Here is a 21,987-nt window from a genome sequence, read left to right as displayed (position 1 = left end):
TCTCCACATCTGCATCAATACTTACTAGTATCTCTCCTTTTGGTTGTAATCATCCTAGTGGGTGTGACATGGTATCTCACTGTGGTTTTGATTTGCATTTCCCTGATGGCTAATGATGCTGAGCACCTTTTCATGTGCTTATTTGCCATCTGTGTATTTTCTTTCTTTTTTTTTTTTTTAAAGATTTTATCTATCTATTCATGAGACACACAGAGAGAGAGGCAGAGACACAGACAGAGGGAGAAGCAGGCTCCATGCAGGAGCCTGATGTGGGACTCGATCCTGGGTCTCCAGGACCATGCCCCAGGCCAAATGCAGCGCTAAACCGCTGAGCCACCAGGGCTACCCCATCTGTGTATTTTCTCTGGAGAAATGTCTATGGAAATCCTTCGCCTATTTTTAATTGGATTATTTTTTATTATTGAGTTGTTAGAATTCCTATGTATTCTGGAGACAAATCTCTTATCAGGTGTATGATTTGCAAATATTTTCTCCCATTCTGTGGGTTACTGTTTCACTTTCTTGATGATATCCTTTCAAGTACAAAAGTTTTTTAATTTTGATGAAGCCCGATTTATCTTTTTTCTTTTGTTATTTGTGCTTTTAGTGTCATACCTAAGAGGCCATTGCCTAATCCAGTGCCATGAACATATATACTTATGCTTTCTTCTAAGAATGTTATAGTTTTAGCTCTTACCTTTAGCTTCATGGTCCAATTTGAGTTATTTTTTTTAAAGATTTTACTTATTTATTTGAAAGAGACAGAGTGAGAGAGAGCAAGCATAAGTCTGGGGGGAGAGGCAGAAGGAGAAGGAGAAGCAGACTCCCTCATGAGCAGGGAGCCTGACTCATGGCTGGATCCCAGGACCCTGGGATCATGACCTGAGCCGAAGGCAGATGCTTAACCAACTGAGCCACCCAGGTGCCCCCATTTTGAGTTAATTTTTGTGTTATGACCCGAGTTAAGAGTTTAACTTCATTCTTTTGCATGTGAATATCCAGTTGTCCCAACACTAATAGTTTGGAAAAAATTAGTCTTTCCTCCATTGAATTGTCGACACCATTGTCAAAAAATCACTTGATCATAAATTTAAGGTTTTTTTTGTCCTGAACTCTGAGTTCCATTCCACTGACCTAGATGTCTATCCTATGCCAGTACCACACTTCCTTGACTATAGTTTTGTAGAATGTTTAAAATCAGGAATACGAATCTTCCAACTTTGTTGTTCTTTTTCAAGACTGTTGTGGTTATTTGGGGTCTCTTAAATTTCCGTATGAATTTTAGGATCAGCTTTTCAAGTTTTGCAAAGAAGTCAACTGGAACTTTATCGGGCATTGTGTTGAATCTGTAGATGAGTTTGGGGAAGATTACCACCTTAACAATATTAAGTTAAGGTGGTATAATCCATGAGCATAAGATGCTTCTCAATTTATTTAATGTCTTTCAAGAATGTTTTATAGTTCTAAAAGTATAAGTTTTACACTTATTTGGTTAAATTTATTGCTAAGTATTTTATTGGCTTTTACACTATTATAAACTATTTCTTGTATGTCTTTACTTTTAGAATTTTTAGAACAGGTATTAATTCTTCATTAAGTGTTTGGTAGAATTCCCCTGAGAAGCCATCTGGCTCTGGACTCGTGTCTGTTGGGAGTTTTTTTGATTACTGCTTCAATTTCCTTGCTAGTTATGGGTCTGTTCAGGCTATTTCTTCCTGTTTCAGTTTTTGGTAGTTTATATGTTTCTAGGAATGCTTCCATTTCTTCCAGATTGCTTTATTGGCATATAGTTGCTCATAATATGTTCTTATAATTGTTTGTATTTCTTCAGTGTTGGTTATGATCTCTTCTCTTTCATTCATCATTTTATTTGGGTCCCTTCTCTTCTCTTTTTGATAAATCTGGCCAGGGGCCAGGGGTTTATCGATTTTTACTAATTCTTTCAAAGAACCAATTCCTAGTTTCATTGATCTGCTCTACTGTTCTTTTGGTTTCGATTTCATTTATTTCTGCTCTAATCTTTATTAATTTTCTTCCTCTACTGGGTTTAGGCTTTATTTGCTGTTCTCTCTCTAGCTCCTTTAGGTGTAAGGTTAGCTTGTGTATTTGAGACCTTTCTTGTTTCTTGAGAAAGGCTTCTTTTGCTATATACTTCCCTCTTAGGACTGCCTTTGCTGCATCCCAAAGGTTTTGAACAGTTGTATTTTCATTTTCATTTGTTTCCATGAGTTTTTTATTTAATTTCCTGGTTGGCCCATTTTTTGGTAGGATGCTCTCTAACCTCCATGCATTTGAGTTCTTTCCAAATTTCCTCTTGTGATTGAGTTTCAGTTTCAAAGCATTGTGGTCTAAAAATACGCAGGGAAAGATCCCTACCTTTTGGTACCAGTTAAGACCCAATTTGTGACCCAGTATGTGATCTATTCTAGAGAATGTTCCATGTGCACTCAAGAAGAAAATATATTCTGTTGCTTTATGATGGAATGCTCCAAATATATCTGTGAAGTCCATCTGATCCAGTGTGTCATTTGAGTCCTTGTTTCCTTGTTAATCTTCTGCTTAGATGATCTGCCCTTTTCAGCAAGTTGGGTGTTAAAGTTCACTACTATGATTTTAACATTATCAATGTGTTCCTTTAATTTTGCTATTAATTGGTTTATATAATTGGCTACTCTCATGTTAGGGACATAAATATTTACACTTGTTACATCTTATTGGATAGACTCTTTATTTATGATACAGTGTCCTTCCTCATCTCTTATTACAGTCTTTGGTTTAACATCTAGTTTGTTGGATATAAGGATTGCTACCCCAGCTTTCTTTGATGTCCATTAGCATGAAAAATCACTTTCCATGCACTTATTTTCAATCTGGAGGTGTCTTTGGGTTTAAAATGAGTCTCTTGCAAATAGCATATCAAAGGGTCTTGCTTTTTTATTCAATCTGATACCCTAGGTTTTTTGATTGGGGCAGTTAGCCCATTTATATTCAGAGTAACTACTGAAAGATACGAATTTAGTGCCATTGCATTATGTGTAAAGTCACTGTTTTGTATATTATTTCTGTTCCTTTCTGATCTATGTTACTTTTAGGCTCTCTCTTCACTTTAATGATCCCCATTAATATTTCTTGCAAGGATGGTTTATTGATCACAAATTCTTTTAGTTTCTGTTTGTCCCAGAAGCTTTTTATCAATTCTATTTTGAATGACAGCTTTGCTGGATAAATATTCTTGGCTGCATATTTTTCTCATTTAACACCTGAATATATCTCTGGCCTGTCAGTTCTCTGTAGATGGGTCTGTTGCCAGTCTAATGTTTCTACCTTTGCTGGTTAAGGACCTCTTGTCCTAAGCTGCTTTCAGGATTTTCTCTTTGTCTCTGAGATTTGCAAGCTTAACTATTGTATGTCAAGGTGTAGATCTATTTTTATTAATTTTGAGGCGAGTTCTCTGTGCCTTCTAGATGTGAATGCTTGTTTCCTTCCCAAGATTAGGGAAGCTCTCAGCTACAATTTGCTCCAATTTACCTTCTGACCCCACCCCCACTCTTTCCTCTTCTTATGGGATCCAAATTATTCTAATATTGTTTTGCTTCATGGTATCACTTAGCTCTCAAATTCTCCTGATGATCCAGTAGTTGTTCATCTCTCTTTTTTTCAGCTTCTTTATTCTGTATCACTTTAGTCTTCTGTATCATTAATTTTCTCTTCTGCTTCTTTTATCTTAGCAGTTAGTGCCTCCATTTTTTTGTGCCTCCGTTTTTTATTGCATCTCATTAATAGCCCTTTTTATTTCAACTTGATTAAATTCATTGATTCACTTGATTTAATTCATTTCTCCAGGAGGGGATTCTTAAGTGTCATCTGTACTTTTTTTCAAGCCCAGCTAGTATCTTTATAATCATTATTCTGAACTCTAGTTCCAACATCTCACTTATATCCATACTGATTAGGTCTCTGGAAGTCAGTACTGCCTCTTCTTCTCTTTTTTGAGGTGAGTTTTTCCACCTTGTCATTCTGCCCAGAGAAGAAAAGATGAAGGAGAGAACAAAAAACTAAAATGACAACAATGATCCTAAAGCAATATATACTAAACAAATCAGAAGGGACCCAAAACCAAAGAAAAAGAAAAAAAAATTTTCAAAAAAGAATTGAATCAAACAGGTGAAAAGAACAATACATTGGATCCTGTGTGTATTTTGGTCTGTTAGAAAACTGGATCTCAAATTGTAAAGAAAAACTTATAAATGTACAAAAATAAAATTAAATACAATGAAAGGATAGAATATAACTGTGAAAATGAATATTAAAAGGAAAGAATATAAACAGACAAATGAACAAAACAGAGCAATACACTATACCCTGGATGTATTTTGGTCTGTTAGAAGAAACTACATCCCAAAATGATAAAGAAAAAAAAACATATACAAAAAATAAAACTAAATACAATGAAAGAACAGAAGGGAACTATAAAAATGAAAATTAAAAGACTTTAAAAAAGAGTTGATAAAAAAAGAGTTGATAAAATAAGAAACTGGTTAAAAAGAGGAAAAAATTAAAATGGAAAGACTAAAGTGTTGTGGGGAAAAAAACATGAATTCTATTTACTATATTCCCCCTAGTGCTGGAATTTTGCAGTTCTCTATGATTGGTAAATTTGGTCTTAGCTGGATAGTCTTTCTGATTTCTCCCAGAAGCAGGAGAGGCTGTTGTGCTGATTCTCACGTGCTTTTGCCATGGCGGAATTGCACCATCCTTGCCAGGGGACCAGGCTAAGTAATCTGCTCCAGATTACTTATGTGGCTTTTGTTCCCTGAAGGCTTTCCATGCAGCTTTAGAGGATAGGAGTGAAAATGGCAGCCTTCCAATCCCTACCCCCATTGCTGAAAGCTCTGGCCCCACTCCTCGGTGTGCCCTCAGTGCTCATTCAGCCTGAGACCAAGCATTTCTATCTCAGGCATGCAATCCTGCTTTGAGTCTCCAAACCCTGCAGACTCCTGCACTGCCCCTCTTGGGGGAGGAAAAGGAGGTCTTGTGGCAGTTCTGGCACTTGCTGGGCTCCTGCTTGAAGAGCAGCTGCCCGACCATCCAAGGTTCCTGGTTTATGGTGCCCAGAGCTGAGAAGCCACTCGGCTCACTGATTACAGCCAGCTTCCCCACTTCAATGCTTGGGAGCTCTACCAACTCAGGCACCCTCAGTCTTCCTGTGACCCTGAGGATCCCTGAAACCACACTGTCCCACCTAGAATTCCACCCTCGCTTTGCCACCTGAGCACCTTTCAGGCAGGGATGTCTCCAACCTGAGCAGACTTCTAAAAACTTGAATTTTGCACTCTGTGGCTCTATCACCTTCCTGTAGCTGGCTGCCAGAGGCTCCCTTCTCCCATGGCTTATCTTCCCATATATCACTCAGATTCACTTCTCCATGCCTCCTACCTTGCAGAAAGCAATCACTTTTCTATTTGTGGAATTGCAGCAACTCTTTTCTTAGATCTCTGGTTGAGTTCACAGGTGTTCAGAATGATTTGATAGCTATCTAGCTGAATTCCAGAGACCAGATGAAAATAAGGTCTCCTACTCCTCTGCCATTTGACTTTAAATATGTCATAAATAGAAGCTAGATTAAAGTTTTGCAACCATTTTTAAATTGAGATCAGAGGTTGCCTTATAACTGAAAAATATAACATTCACATTTTTGGTGATTACTGATAATTATGTACTTTCTACTTCTTTATTACAATTTAACGTTAATTCACTTCATGATTTCTTCTTGCTTTTATCCTTTTTCCCACCTTTTGTTGGACTAAAAAGTGCATTAAATTTCTATTCTTCTAGAAATTACCCATAAAATATTTCACTCTCATTACATACCGATATTATTTAGACACAACCACAATTTTTACTGATTTTTTTATATACTTATATTTCTTTTTTCCCATTTCTTTCTTTTCTTTGGGTTTTAATTTTTCTGAACTGTGTCAGAAAAATTTTTTTCTTCTATGGAAGAAAACTTTCTGAGTTCTTGAATGTTTTAAAAAGGCTTTTAAAGGCCTTTATTTTACCTGCTTTCTTGCATATTCTTTTACTTAAATATAGGACTTTGGGTTCAAAAATCTCCAAATTTTAAAAGTATTCTATGATCTTTAAGAATCCAGTGGTGCCAGTATTTAAACATGCAGTTTATTCCATCAATTGATTTCCATCTGTTTTTCCTTCGGGAGAAAGGAAATGTCTAATCCATAGATGGTATACCTTCTTGTCTGGTGCTAGATTTATTCTGTCACAAGATATATCTTGGCTGATATCATCAGGGACTTTTTGATGGTAGAGATGCTTAGTTAGCCATTCTGAGCCAACTACTATCCCTTCCTCTTTAAAGATAGTTTAACCTTTTATTTTCATGATTACTTTTAATGACCTGTTATTCAAGTTCCTACTGTAGGTTACGTAGGTTTCTGCAGACATGATTTTACTTTGGCCTATGCAAATATTCATAATAATGAGTTCTGCTATAACAGAATTCTACTATTTTCAGTAGTAAATAAAATAATTAAATCCTTATTTAATAATATTTCAAGCATTTCATTTATATTGTTGCTAAATAAAAAATCAGGCACTCATAATAATAGAGATTCTTTTACTTTTTCTAACTGACTTGGACACGACAGAGTATCCAAAAGGTCTAGAAACATAGTATATTTATTGTATTTTTTCATAATAAAAAATAGATTGGACCTATTTCTGTAAGCTTAGAGGCATTTTATCTGAAATGTTTTCTGGGAGTTGAAAAAACATCCTAAGAGTATATTATCTGAGGGGCACCTGGGTGGCTCAGTGGTTGAGCATCTGCCTTCAGCCCAGGGTGTGATCCTGGAGACCCAGGACTGAGTCCCACATTGGGCTCCCTGCATGGAGCCTGCTTCTCCCTCTGCCCATGTCTCTGCCTCTCTCTGTGTCTCTCATGAATAAATAAATAAAATATTTTTTTAAAAAATAGTATATTATCTGAAAATATAATTAATATACTTCTAAAAATGAATTCATCCTTATGTTTCTTGACTTTTCAGACACTCTAATTATTTGTTTGCTCCAGCTCTGTGAATCATTTAGGTATATTTATCCAATTTCTGTATGAGAGAGTTTGCATACAACATGAGACTTGGATCAGAAGCCCCGGATTCAAGGCTCAGCCCAAACACTTACTACAAGTTATGTGAATGTGAACAAGATTCTTAGCCCCTGTTAGCCTCAACTTTCTGCTATGTAAACAAAAGATAATAAGACCTACTTTATTTACCTTCATTTAACAAAATGATATATATAAAAACTCTCTGGTTTGGGTTTTTAGCCAGGATGGTTGTATGCTTAAATCACATTATCAGATTCTTAAGTTTCAAATTGAAATAGATGTATAGTATAAGGAACAAGTCTTGCTTCTGTTTGGGGACCTTAATATTGTCAGATAAACCATTACAAGTCTTGGTTTCTAACTGGAACCAAATTTATTTCTTAAACTAAAATCTGGAAAGGCTGTTATTTATATTTAGTAAAAGGCAACTCATTATCAGGACAAAAATTTACAAGTGACTCAGCCTCTCCACATCACATCTGGCTCCAGTTAAGCTAAAAATCAAGAATATCGCTCACCATAAACAAAAGGAGAGAGTCCAAACAGCTACTTCCCCAAAGCTATCAGATACTGTGAGTGAATTAAAAAAAAAAAAAAAAACCCTATAGTAACAAAAACATTTTTGGTTTTGGCAGCATTTTACTATTTAAGAGGGGTTTTACATACATTATTTCATTTGATTTTCCTGGCAGGTAAAATTTGGCAAGTATTCTCTTTTTTTAATAATTTACAAATGAAACTGAGAGAGAGATGATATTATATATCTGTGAAGTCATATACCTAGTAGACAGAGGTAGCCCTTGGGCCTTTGGTTATTAATATTAATCTGCTAGAATAGAAGCTCCCAAATGGACCCTCACTAATCAACTATCCAAACCAATCTACACTTTCTTTCTGTAGAACATCCCTTTGCCCTGATGCTGCTGCCCAGTCTGGCCCTGACACACCTTGCCTCTACTTTGTGAAACACGTGCTTAACCAGGAGTCACTTATGTTTGCTCCCAAATTTGAAATTTTACATCTCACTGTAATTATTTAATTCAAATATAATGAAACTGATTAAATGAGTGCAAAAAAAAAGATGGTGGTCACTTCTAAGAGAAATGTATTGGCCACTTTGGAAAAATTAGAGAAAAGTAAATTGCTAAAGAGAATTCTGGTCAAGTAACATGCAAATAAGGCCAACAAATATTGGTAGGAAGTAGTCATAAAAATCTAGACAGATTTTGCATTGATAGCTTCAATAAACTTTTGTTTTGTTTTGTTTTTTGTTTTGTTTTGTTTCAATAAACTTTTTAAGGTCTTACTTCAAATACACAAAAATAGGGGTGCCTCAGTGGTGCAGTCAGTTAAGTGTCTGACTGTTTCAACTCATGACCCTGCTCAGGATTGTGAGGTTGAGCTTCACCTTTGGCTCCCCACTCAGCGGGGAGGCTGCTTAAGACTCTCTCCCCTTCTCCCTCTGCCTCTCCTCCCTCCCCCCACATGCATGCTCTCTCTCTAAAATAAATAATAAATCTTAGTATATAAATACACAAAAACAAGACACTGTAACCAATGTAGTATAGGTAGAATTTGTGACACCAGGAAACTACAATCAGTAAAAAAAAAAAAAAAAAGAAAAGAAAAAAATGTCTTTATAGGCTTTGTCCGTATTTGCCTTTTGCCAAACAGGGAAAGTCTGTCATGCATAATTTCCATAAACATATGTAATCTAGGCATATCCAAGGAGTGTGTCTTCTGAGATTATGGCTTCCTTTTCTCCTTTTAATAAGCTAATTCAAGTCTCATCCCACGTGACTCTGGGCCATCCTAGACCCTACCTCTGATTTCCAAGGATTCTCTGGAGGTCTGCATTCTCCTGATCCTCTCCTGCTTTCGATTCTTACTCTGGTTGAATTCTTTGTCCCCAAAGAATTTTTTGCTCCTCCTCCCTTACTTCACTAAACACTGCTAACACTGCTAACACATATAACACAGGATATGGTATGTAGCACTTTTATGGAAAAATTGGAGAGAATCCAAGAGGCTATATTGTTTCACAGGCTGGGGATCACCTTCCGAGGTCAAGTTTGGGTGTGGCTGCTTCCTCCTGAGACCCCTCCTGCTGTCTTGTCACTCTTCCTCTCCCTATGTTCTGGGCAAGGAAACCACTCACCAGGGGAAGATGAACCTTTTCTTGGTACCTTATTCTGTGGAGCAATTTAACCCTCCCTCAATCCCCCACCTGTTTCAGCAGAGAGGTCTTTCCCATTACATAGGGGCAACAATAGCCAAGAGCAGCAATGTTGTATATTTTGCCAATCTGAGAAATATTTTAAATATTTTTTAAAAAGCCCTAGCCCAATATCAAAAGATTATCAAATTACGTATTTTCATAAAATACAAAAACATTGTATGTCTATCACTGCTACAGATCTTTAATGGACCTTTTGATTAGCTACCCTACTAACAACCCAAAATTACCTGGTAAAAGTGTCTATTATACTACAGGTTCCAGGTTTCTCCCCACAAACCATAACATCCCCAGAATCCATGGGTCCTGGTTGGTGGAGAAAGAACACAGCCCAAGAAATTTCTTTTCTAGAACTTAAAGCAAAATATAATATACAACACTGCTGCTCTTGGCTATTGTTGCCCCTATGTAATGGGAAAGACCTCTCTGCTGAAACAGGTGGGGGATTGAGGGAGGGTTAAATTGCTCCACAGAATAAGGTACCAAGAAAAGGTTCATCTTCCCCTGGCGAGTGGTTTCCTTGCCCAGAACATAGGGAGAGCAGACATAGACATAGACAGCAGGAGGGGTCTCAGGAGGAAGCAGCCACACCCAAACTTGACCTCGGAAGGTGATCCCCAGCCTGTGAAACAATATAGCCTCTTGGATTCTCTCCAATTTTTCCATAAAAGTGCTACATACCATATCCTGTGTTAGCAGTGTTTAGTGAAGTAAGGGAGGAGGAGCAAAAAATTCTTTGGGGACAAAGAATTCAACCAGAGTAAGAATCGAAAGCAGGAGAGGATCAGGAGAATGCAGACCTCCAGAGAATCCTTGGAAATCAGAGGTAGGGTCTAGGATGGCCCAGAGTCACGTGGGATGAGACTTGAATTAGCTTATTAAAAGGAGAAAAGGAAGCCATAATCTCAGAAGACACACTCCTTGGATATGCCTAGATTACATATGTTTATGGAAATTATGCATGACAGACTTTCCCTGTTTGGCAAAAGGCAAATACGGACAAAGCCTATTAAGACATTTTTTTTTGTGAATGAAAAATGAATGAAATCAAAGTGTCCAAATATTCTACAAAGCCCTAACTGTGCTAGTTATTTCTAAAAACATGTTGGTAAGGAGAAATTAGAAGTCTGTAGATTTGGCACTTAAAGAGAATATCCTCTTCAGGTACTCACTGTTTGTACCTCAGAGCTTTGAAAAGTGAAGTAATTATTTACTCAGTATAAATTTGTGATAAGTTAATGTTGAAATTCCACTGAGGAGAAAACACAAAACGCCTATGTTCCTTTCATCATCTGTCTGCTTTGATTTTTCATAACTTTAAGTATTTTCTCCCTTCCTTCATTTCTTTGTTCGTTCCAGAATGGTTGTAAGTACCCTTACGAAGACAGGGAGAAAAGCAAACTGGACACTTATAGACAGGTTCATAAGATTAAAAAGAACATCTTTCCAGGAGTAATACAACAGTTTTTGCTTCTAAAACCAGTTAGGCAAGTCTCTGAGGACTCTCATAAATAGATGCTGATACAAAAAACACAGCTTGACAACATTCTGTAAGACAGATGACAATGAGTGTCATTTGCGGCGTTTCCTCCTGTCTCTCAGCACAGGCTGATGACATCACCCCAAAACACAATTCAGCAAGACCAGTTCTCGAGAGGGTGAGAAGGGGTAGGAACAAACTGAAATAAAACACATTTTCAGTTCCTCTGCTGACCTGATTTGATCCAGGGTTGGGCTCTGGAAAATCTAGAACACCTCCCTCCACCATGTTTCAATCAAAATACTGACAAAAATTGGGCAGCAATGAACACACAGCCGGGAAAATGAACACTGTGAGCTCAAATGCCTAATTTTAAAAGTGGATAGTGACTAAATCAAGGAAGACCTTGTTGCCAGTGAGGCATCTGCCTTTCAGCTGCTTGTTCATGCAATGGTCTAAGAGGTGCAAAGGGAGGAGCAGGTGCATGGAGGCTGGGCAGTACCTATTTGCCAAGCACCACGAAAGCATTTTAATAATTTAACAGCATGTATGGATGCAGTTATGGACATCAGCTGGAGGTCAACCCTCCAATATATATAACCAAATTATAAAAAACAAAGAATGTTTATTGATTTAAGACTTTTTAAACTTGAACTTTAGGAACTCTACTTCCAGTTTCATGGTGAGAGTCCAGGTGTATAGTTTACAAAGCAGATAATAAACAAGGCTAAATTCGATCAACTCTCATTTAAAACTCCCATAGGCCATTGTCGGTCACTGTTGTTTATTGCAAAGATGTGATGAGCCCAAGACAGTTGCTGGACATCTACCCTGCCAGTGGCCTCTGAAGTGTGAGGAGACACAATCTACTGTCAGTTTACTTCTAGCATGTCCTCCTACAACCCACATTGTAGCAGGCACAATTCTGCTGGATCACTTAGCATAGAAGGTATAATCCATGCCACAGACAGCACTGACACGGGGCACTAGGAAAGTGTGTGCCTAGCTTCCTTAAGTCCTGGGGTTTCCATTCACACAGCAGCACTCTTCAAAAGATTGGGTTCCACTTCATTTCACTGGAAACCCAAAATAGCACAGGCTTAAACATGTGTCAAGTAAGAAGATCAGAGATGGGAAGTCCATAGCCCCAGGCTCCCTCTATCATTCTACACCACTTCTGCAGCACATCCAAATGGCGAGGTCACCTCATTGTCCAAGATGGCTGTTGTGCTTCCAGCATCCTGTCTCCATTCTAGGGAGCAGGAAGGAAGAAAAAAGGAGAGCAAATGGACACTTTTCTGAACTGAGTCTTCTTCCTTTAAGTGATTTTTTGGAGAGCCCACTCAACATTTCTGCCTATGTTGCTTTGGTCACATCTAGCAAGGAAGGCTGAAATGTAGTATATTCTTTTAGCTGAGCACATTGCAACCCAGAATAAAACTGGAACTCTGTTTCACTAAGAAAGAAGGGTTCAATGGAGCTTAAGTAGCAATTTGCAATCTCTGCCACAAATCCCAGTGCACAGAACAGCTAAACAAGACAGAATGGCAACTGCTGATGTATTATATATGCTGGACTAACCCAAGTCAGAAGAGGAGCCAAAAATTCTGTACCACCAAATGCTCTCTTGAGCCAAAAGGTTCAATTTAACTTTTTAATACAAAACACATGTTCCTTCTTTCGTGACTCTACCCTCTCACTTGGCACTAACTCTTTCCCAAAATGTCCTCTAAGGTGGAACAATCCAGGTCACATTTGGCTCCACCTCCTTTTTTAATATTTTAACTCATTGATTGTTTTTTTCCATCATAATTTCATTCACCTGACCCCACTGCTTGGGCAATTGGAAGTGAAGTATCTACAGATCAGCCTTGACTGATTTTTTTTTTTTACACTTGATCTTAGCCAAAAGGCTGAGAAGTGATTTTTTTTAAGATAAGCTGTCAGTGTAGATTTTTTTTTTTTAAGATAGAAATCTGAATTTTCATGTGAAATGTGACAGCTAATTTACCTTTTTAAAAACAATGGGTGAGCCTCTATCTGACCAAGTCCTAAATTCTACTTGCGTAAGTGTCCACTGTGTATTGGATTTCCTCACTTTTATTATCATATGGATGCAATCATTTCCACAGAGCATCCTGCCTGCCTTTTCCTCCCTGTCCTTCCTCCATTCCTCCCTCCTCCTTCCATGTATGTTTGCCTATCTTTACCAAAGTAACTGATTTTCTTCCCCCTGACCTATATTTCTTTTCTGAAATACTCCTCTGACCAATACTTCCCTCTCGACATCTAGTTTTGATAGCCAACTATAGATCCTCTTCCAAAATCAGTCCTACATTTTAAAATCTATTGCATTTCCTCCCGTCTACCCCTTGACTCTCAGGAAGCTCGAGCTAAAGAAAATGCATTTAAAAAGGCATCTATAATGCCTTCTCTAAATCTCTGGCAAGAGGCTGCAAACCAAGGCCACCAGCATTTAGTCAGTCAGGCGATGTTCTGGACAACTGATAATGGCAATAGCAATGGGCATTCAGCATCCATGTTAAAGGGACAGTAAGATATAATAGGCATTGTGACAAATTGAAAAACTGTCCCTCAGCTAAGGTAGAACAATTGCTACCAGTGTTTCTGAATTTTGTTTGTAAAGATAAGCTAAAAATTCATATATTCTTTAAAAAATCTCTTAAAAAAATAAAAATATATTTATTCTCTTATTTATTTATTCATGAGAGACACAGAGAGAGAGGCAGAGACATAGTCAGAGAGAGAAGCAGGCTCCTGATGCAGGACTCGATCCCAGGAACCTGGGAACACAGCCTGAGACAAAAGCAGACACTCATCCACTAAGCCACCCATGCACTCAAGAATAAGTATATGTTATAAAAAAATATGACATGAATTCACTTTTTCAAAAATAATCAGTAGGAAAAAAAAATAATCAGTAGGCTTGTAGTTTCAACCTTTGACTTCCAGCACATACTGAATTACTCCCTAATTGATTCAAATATAGGTCTCTTGTCACAGCACCTGGCAGGGTACGAAAGCATGCTGGAGGCACTCAATAAAGGCTGACTGATAAATGCTCACCTGGGTCAACGGACTCACTTGTACTCTTTGCGGAGGGAGGAAGTTCAGGACTGTTTCAGAAGCTGGATAACGTTACGGAACTGAGAAATATGACTTTGGTTATGATGAAGGGGAGAGCCAATGCTTTTTTATTTCCAATGAATTAGAACACTATGGCTTTATACCTAATTTGTTATCAATGAAAACCCCAGCATTATGAAAACTTAGCTTTGGTGTATACTTTTTTATTTGAGAGAGAGAACAAGCAGTGGGGAGGGGCAAAGGGAGAGAGAGAGGAAGAAGCAGACTCCCTGATGAGCAGGAAGCCCGATATAGGGCTCAATTGCAGGACCCCAGGATCATGACCTGAGCCGAAGGCAGATGCTCAACTGACTGAGCCGCCCAGGGCTCCCCTTTAGTGACTTCTATTTTTGTGAGTTATTCTAAGTCATTTATCAGCAACCACTGAAACTACTTCACCAGTCCCACGTTTTGCATGTTTTCAATTGGCCAGATTTGCTTATTCTTTCCCTGTAAAAATACTAATAAACATAGTATGGCTCAAACTGTATGCTTAACCTCCATAAAGGAGTAAGGATATAGGAGTAAGGACATGGAATTTGGAGGCAGACAAACCTGGGTTCAAATCCCAACTATGGCACTTACTACGTGTTCTTGAAGAAGTAATAAGCTTATTTTTTTGTGAAAGTGATAAACTTCAAGTCTCATTTTCGTCATCTGTAAAATAGGATAATAAAACCCATTTCACATTATGAAGAGTAAAAAAGAATGCAAAGTGCTTAGCATATTTCCGGCCCACAGTGAAAGATTACAAAATATTACTAGCAAGTTTCTTTGCTCACTCAGTGCATGCTTCAGTTCAGAATGTTTCCTCTTTTTAGCTATAAGTCAACTCATGTTTACCAAATATTGATAGTATATTTAATGCCCTACACAGTATTTGGACATACTATGAAAATTGCAAGGTCTCAAGTATAAAAGTGGATAGGTGGGCAAACTAATTGAACAGAAATTCAGTTGACCTGATTTATAGGTTAATTTCTCTGCCCAAAATTTCCACTATAAAACAGCACTTCTAGAAATACACATTTCTAAAAGTCTTCTGAAGTATCAGTTTTTAGTACTGTAAGAAATTTACACTGTTGATGGATAAAAAATTTGCACACTCATGTTTATACCACTGTAGGACATCCATAAGGCAAGGTCACTGCACTGTTCAAGCGTCAGACATTCATAGCAAAAGGTTTAACCTCAGGATGGATGCCAAGGAGAAGCTAATTCATTGATTCAAAATACATGTACTGAACTTCTGCTGTCCACCAAGATGAATCTACTGAATTTACTCCCTACCTAAAATAACCAAAACACAGGACACAGTATAACCAACAACAGTTTTTCAAGAAACTCTGTGTCAAAGAATAGTGATCCCTAAAAGATGGAAAACAAATGAGGTGAGCCCTGCGACTGCCCCAGCTCACTGCCTTGAAAGTTTTAAGGAAAACAAAGGCAGAGCCCAGCTGACTCCCTAAGTTAAGCAGAAAAAGAGCCCAAGGCAGCTAGAGTCCATTGACAGAGTCCTAGAAAGAGCTTCAGAGAGACGGGAAACTCTAAAGAGTTCTTGGGCCATCCCCCAGTATTTAGCACAATACTGATCAGTACATAAATGTAAGGAAACCACCCAAAAGGTTAGGGGAACAATGTGCAAGACCCACACAGGGCTAGGGATAGTGCCTGTATATATCCCTTCTACTTCTCTGGTTGAACACATGCACATATATGGAAAGGAATTTGTTACAAGGAATTGGCTTATGTAATTTCGAGGGATTGTTAAGCAGCTTCTGTAGGACTGTACCTCTGCATCCAATGCCGAGTCCAGCAGGAAGGTAAGAGAAACAAGATCCATGCAAGCTGGAATCCTATGTACATAAGCTAGAAATGCAAGGATGGACAGAAATTCATGCTCTTTCTTGTTGACTCTAAGCTTGGTGCAAGAGTATACTGCAGAGGCAGAACCTTGTGTCCCACCTAGCTTGGGGTTAGGTGTATCAGTTTGAGTCCTTTGAGAAGCAGACACTGAGATGGGTTTAGAGTTGGATGAGATTTATTGGTGGAACATTTGTGAGGGAAAGAGGAAGGAGCCAGAGGAGATGACCCTGTGAAGGACAGACAGAGGAGGGGGTAAATAAGAAGAGTCTTAGATCTCAGTCTAAGGCTAGGAAAGTTCAGCCAGGCCCATGGAGAGTCATGGTGAAAGTTGCCCATCAGCAGAGTCCCTCATCTAGAGAACAGGCCTGTGCTGGGATCCCTGTCACATGCAGTCACTGGCTGGGAGCAGATGGCGGGAAGTGTGGCCTCAACAGGACCCAAGACTGAATTCACAGGGCAGTGGCTAGGGCTGTTGATCAATTATGCTCACTGAAGCAGGAAACCTGAGTGGCCCATTATCACGCACCTGCCACAGTAGGACAGATGAGGACCCAAGATTCTAACCAGAGAGCACATTTTCATACCTAGCAGATACAAAGAACAGCTGCATAAAACCCACCATTGTCTTCACGGGAGGCAAACTGCTGGGGGTGCTGTCCACTACATCACAGTGTCCCCTTTATGAGGGCCCAAGAAAAACATCTCCTGCAGCTCAGGGCCAGGCAAAGTCATTCCTCCGGCACAACTGGTATGTTTTTATCCTGTAGATATATACGAATTTTCCTGATAGTTTTCTCTTTTTCTTAACCATTAGGAAGTTAAGATCCCAACCTGGGGTCTAACTCTAGCTTTGGGGATTTTTTCAACTCTTCTACGTTTTTTCTATTCTTTCCTGATTCTCTTACTACTACTCTTCCCTCCACGTGATCTATACTCCTCCCTGACACAAGGCGGGAAATAATCACCTCAACTATCTAGTACCTACTAGAACTAGAGACTAGATTTTAAATGTTTCACTTTATTCCTTTTATAACTTTCCTGATAGGTCAATCCTTTTACTTTCAGCCAACCCTGTCTATTAGAAACAGTGAAGGGCCCACATGTAACTTTAATTTTTCTAGTAGCCACACTTTAAAAAGTAAAAAGAAACAGATAAAATTGAAACAATTTAAATCTTTGAAAGGCCAGTGTGTACTTTATACAAAGAACATGTATTAATTTGGACCAGCCACACTGCAAGAGCTCAGTGGCCACATGTGGCAAGTGGTTCCCGTACTGGACAGTGTAAACCTAAAAACAAAGCTACCAAAGAATTTTTAATATAACAATCACAATTGTATCTAACCTACATAGTTGGCTTTTATTGAAGATTTCCGAGGCCCTGGGGGGTTTCTGATGCAACACTAGGGGGTAGAAGGGAGTTCTCCCAGGGGAAATGACCATGAAATCCCTAAATTACCGGATTGTGTTTTTTTGACTCCTTTTGTGTATCTTTGTTATCTTAGTCTTCACTGGGCCACCCCTGTCTTCTTCAGAGAACCAATGTAATATAAAATGGTATGGATATCTAATATGAAAGAAAGCAGAAACATATATGCAATTGTTTATAATTGTCTATACTTCATTTAGAGTAGTATTAAAAATTAAAGCGTGCTTATAGAGCTGTAAGATCAAAGAACAGAAACCACTGTAGCTGTGATTAACAAACAGACAACAAAAAAGAATCTTAGAATCAGCTCTAACATACCTAAGTCTGGATTTTAAAAAGTATTATTTATTTACATCAAGATTAGAAGACTAAAAATGTAGTAAGATTCCTGAGAGTCATGAATTGAGTTTTTTAAGGCAAATCATTTAACCTATGAGATCCTCCATTTCTACATCTCAATAGAGTTCTAACTGCATCACAGAATGGCTATGAAGATCAATAATACTGTGTGTAAGTCTAACAGGCAAATAGCACTCAGTAAAAACATGGTTAATCGCAAAAGATAATTAAGTACAGGTATTCTTAATTTGGGGCCTACAGATTCCTGGTCCATAGATAAAACTGCCCTGTTGGAGAGAATCCCAAAAATTGGACGGGGGGTAAAAAGATTACATCAACATTTTCACTAACCTCTAAGCAAAACTTAGCATTTCCCCATTATGAATACTGGCAACACCACAGCAGTATTAGAAGAATCTGCCACTTGGCATTAATAGCACAGTCATTTTCATATTACATTTCTAATGTCAGATCTATCTCTATCTTTCATCACCTTTTAGAAATTCTAGTACTTGTTAGACCTGTTACTAGATCTTGTTAATTCATGCATTAGCAAAGACACAATACTGTTTTATCAACGTATTGTCTTTAATTTCAGTATGAACAGTTTGCTTTGTAATCCTCCGTGTTTTATTTTAAGCACTTAAAGCACTATTCTGAGAAGGGGTCCATAGGCTTCGCAAGGGGTCCATAGGCCATGACACGAAAAAAAAAAAAGGTTAAGAATGCCTAAATTTTAGTCTCTCTCCTTCCTTCCAGAAAGTCAACCAAGTTTGATAATCGAGTGCCTGCCTGGGTGAGCAGGTTTGTTTTCTGTGTGTAGCTGGCTTGAACAGACACGTGACAGCCCTGGTTCCCGACTCCGTACCCAGGAACCTGTCTGCCGAGCTCACCTCCCATTTCCGTGGGGCGCCGATCCTACCGAAGGTTCGGGTCCAGCAGACAGGCTGGTCTCCCGCTGTGCCCCGAGGACACCTACTGGCCCCCGCGGGAGGTCGGGGCCCGGGCGAAGCCCCCAGACCAGGAGCGGCCGCATCTGCCGGCAGCTTGTTAGATTCGCCAAGTCCCGGGTCACGCCGCAGACCTGAAACAGAAACTCTGAGGTCCACGGATCGGTGTTTTATCAAACCCTCCGGGAGATGCGCGCGGGACCCCGAGAACCGCGGCGCCAGGGGGTCAGGCCGAGGGCAGCCCTGCCCGGGGCGGGGGCGGGGGCGGGGGCGGGGGGCTCCCTCGCCTCCCACCTCCACGGGGACCAGGGGCCGGGGTGAGGCTGGGGGGACGGTACTGCGATAGCGATACGGGCTGCTGAGAGGCGGCTGACGAGTCGAAAGCCAGGGCTGCGGTGCTTGTTTTGCATTTGCCCTCCGATTTAGCTTACATTACCCCAAGCCTCGACGGCGACTAAGAACGTCCCCCTCCGCCGAGCCCTCGGCGCCGCCGCTACACGGCGAGAGGAGGAGAGCGAGGGGAGCGCGCAGCCCCCGCAAACCTGCGGACTCGGCCCCGACAGCCCCGCAGCCCCCTGAACCCTTCCAGTTCTGGCTGCCCGCGCCGGAGGGCGTGCTCCCTGCCGGGAATTGCGGTCCCGAAAGCCCGCCCGCCCCAGGTTGGACGGGCTCGGCCGCCTCCACAAAACTACAAGTCCCAGGATGCCTGGCGCGGGTGGGTCGCGAGGGAGGGGCGGCGGGCGCGGCTAAATAGCCTCCATCGGCCATTTTGTGGGAGAAGCCACAGCGCCGCCTCTTCTCTCGCGTCTTTGCCTCCGTGGCCGCCGCCTCTTCCTCCGCCTCCTCCTTCGCCTCTTCCTGCCTCCTCCCGGCTTCCGCCGCCGCCGCCGCTGCAGCCGAATCCCAACCCCGGGGCGAAGCGTCTCCGTATTTATTTACGTTTCCTCGCCACTGCAGCCTCCAGACACGGTGATCCGGGCGGGCCCCGCAGGAATTTTATCCCCTCACCGGCCTCACACTAGTATCGCATGTCCACTATCCAGAACCTCCAATCTTTCGGTAAGCTCCGGCCGCCGCCGCCCCTGCCCCCGCGCGCCCCCCGCCGCCCTCCCGCACCCCGAGTGGGGCTTTGTCTCGGCGCCCAGAAAATGGCGACTGGGCCCCTGGCGACCCCCTCCCCGAGGACGGCCGCGGCGCCCCCCGCCCCCCCCCCCCCCGCGGCGCCCCCCGCCCCCCCCCCCCGCGGCGCCCCCCGCCCGGGCCTCCCCCGGCTGCCGCGAGCCCGCCCGGCCGCTCCGGGGCCTGCCCTTCCACCGGGACGGGATGCGGGGCCGGGGACCCGCGTCCGCGGGCGGTCCGGGCGGGTCCGCAGCAGCTCCTGCGGGCATTTGGTGAAAAGCGGCTCCGGGCCTCTGATCTGTCACAGGGCTGCGGTCCCGCTTCTCTGTTTGCGTAGTAATTTGTAAGATGACGCCTCCCGACAGATAGGTCTATGTGCGTCGGTGTAGATAGAGGCATCTTTTTCCTTTTTTTTTTACTTTTTCAGGGCACCGTTAGGGTGAAACGATTGGGGTGGACACGTTTGAATGTTTCTGCTGTCATCAGAATGTAATCGAGATGACGCACGTTTTTATAGTAGCTGTAAAATCACGGCTTTTAAAACCGCTTTTCTCTCATTAGAGGACTTGGTTCAATGATAACCTCTACCTATAACGACGTTTTCTATTCAAATGTCCCCACGGACGTAGCTGTTTAAATTTTTGCCTCTTTGGGTGGTTTTGTTAATACCCCACCTCCGTTTCCCCCTCCCATTCCCCACCCGCAAAAAAAAAAAAAAAAAAAAAAAAAAAAGCACTAGAACCTTCTTTGCTGTCTAGATTGTAGTGTGCCCTACACTTGGAGATAACTCACTAAAAGGTGTTTTTCTGCTTTGGAATTTTTTTTGTATCCTTTTGCAGACCCCTTTGCTGATGCAACTAAGGGTGACGACTTACTCCCGGCAGGGACTGAGGATTACATTCATATAAGAATCCAGCAACGGAACGGCAGAAAGACACTGACTACTGTCCAGGGCATTGCAGATGATTATGACAAAAAGAAACTTGTGAAAGCTTTCAAAAAGGTAAAGGTGTTGGGAAGGAAAGATTAAACTATAGTTATTGATGCACTCCTGAATAGGACACCTTTGCTTGAGTAGGTGGAAATGACTGGACCTAAGAAAGCTGTCTTCATTCTCTTAACACCCAGATATTGGTGCTGTCCCCCATTTTAAAATAATATTCAGTTCTTGATATTCCAAGTAAAATCATTTCCTTTATGTTTCCTGCTGATTCATTTGCAACTTGATTTGGGAGTTGTTGGGGATTACAGATGACAAAACCTGTTTCTTAAACGTGATCAGGTCTACTGAAATAGTCAATATTGGTCTTAGGGTGAAAATAAAACCTCATTGTATCTGACTCGGTTATGTTAAATGTATACTTCTCCAGAAATTTGCCTGTAATGGTACTGTGATTGAACATCCTGAATACGGAGAGGTTATTCAGCTTCAAGGTGACCAAAGAAAAAACATTTGCCAGTTTCTTTTGGAGGTGAGTGATTGGGTACTTTATGTACAACCTTGAAATTGCTTCCAAAATTGTATTCAAGGGCAACATGAATTATTTCCTACTTAGTTAAAAAAAAAAATCATATATGAATGAAGTAGATTGGTTCATTGAGAGAGAAATAGAAAGTTGGTACTTATTTTGAAGGCATTAGAACTTTTACTCAGTTTATGTTGCCATGCAAATGACCTGATCATTCCCGTATCTACATAGCCAGTTGAGTTTTGGGGCATGTCAGGGTATTTAAGTGTGTGTGGAACTGTTTATTGTTAACAGTTACCACCACAAGTAACAGTGTTGCACTAGACTATTAACAATGATTCTTTTTATAATCAGTGCTCCCTGTTCTCTTAGGAGTGAAATCATGCATTTCTCAGAGTGATTCTGTTAAATTTTGTTTTGCAGGTTGGCATTGTCAAAGAGGAACAGCTTAAGGTTCATGGATTCTAAAATGAACCTAAATGCGTGGAGAATTTCTTGAATAATTTTGTTCTCTAAACCCAGTTTGGCTGCCTTGTGAAATGATTCTCTGCAGTAAACGGACTTTTCATGTATTTAATCATTCAAACTCCCATTCACATCTGCATGATTACAGAAAACATGGGGTATGTAGGCTAGTAACACATAAGAAAATTGCAGTAAGATGGTAATGAGACCCCGTATTCATCTTAACATGTTTCCAATGGAAAATATTTTGTTTTGAGTGTTTATTTGTTCGGTTTATTATTTTTCACTTGATTAAATGTTTTTTTGTTGTATTAAACCATGTATGTTGCAGCTTAACAATAAAGAAACATCTATGAAT

General features: G+C 40.5%; 1 protein-coding gene across 4 annotated transcripts; it reads left to right on the top strand.

Moving 5' to 3' along the window:
* Positions 1-18,387: 18,387 nt before the first annotated feature.
* On the top strand, positions 18,388-21,986 carry EIF1B (eukaryotic translation initiation factor 1B). Of its 4 annotated transcripts, none has more exons than XM_072793255.1 (5): positions 18,388-18,422; positions 19,534-19,635; positions 20,535-20,698; positions 21,066-21,167; positions 21,588-21,986. In XM_072793255.1, exons 2-5 carry the CDS (start codon positions 19,605-19,607, stop codon positions 21,630-21,632), a joined length of 342 nt encoding a protein of 113 aa, XP_072649356.1. In that variant the 5' UTR covers positions 18,388-18,422; positions 19,534-19,604; the 3' UTR covers positions 21,633-21,986. The 4 variants fall into 4 exon arrangements, with proteins under 4 accessions (XP_072649356.1, XP_072649357.1, XP_072649358.1 ...); XM_072793256.1 differs by having other exon boundaries at positions 18,412-18,430; XM_072793257.1 differs by lacking the exon at positions 18,388-18,422 and adding an exon at positions 18,535-18,553.
* The last annotated feature ends 1 nt before the right edge of the window (position 21,987 follows it).

Source organism: Canis lupus, chromosome 22 (assembly GCF_048164855.1).
Source record: "Canis lupus baileyi chromosome 22, mCanLup2.hap1, whole genome shotgun sequence".
NCBI classification, from domain to species: domain Eukaryota; kingdom Metazoa; phylum Chordata; class Mammalia; order Carnivora; family Canidae; genus Canis; species Canis lupus.
This window is presented reverse-complemented; position numbering and strand designations above follow the sequence as displayed.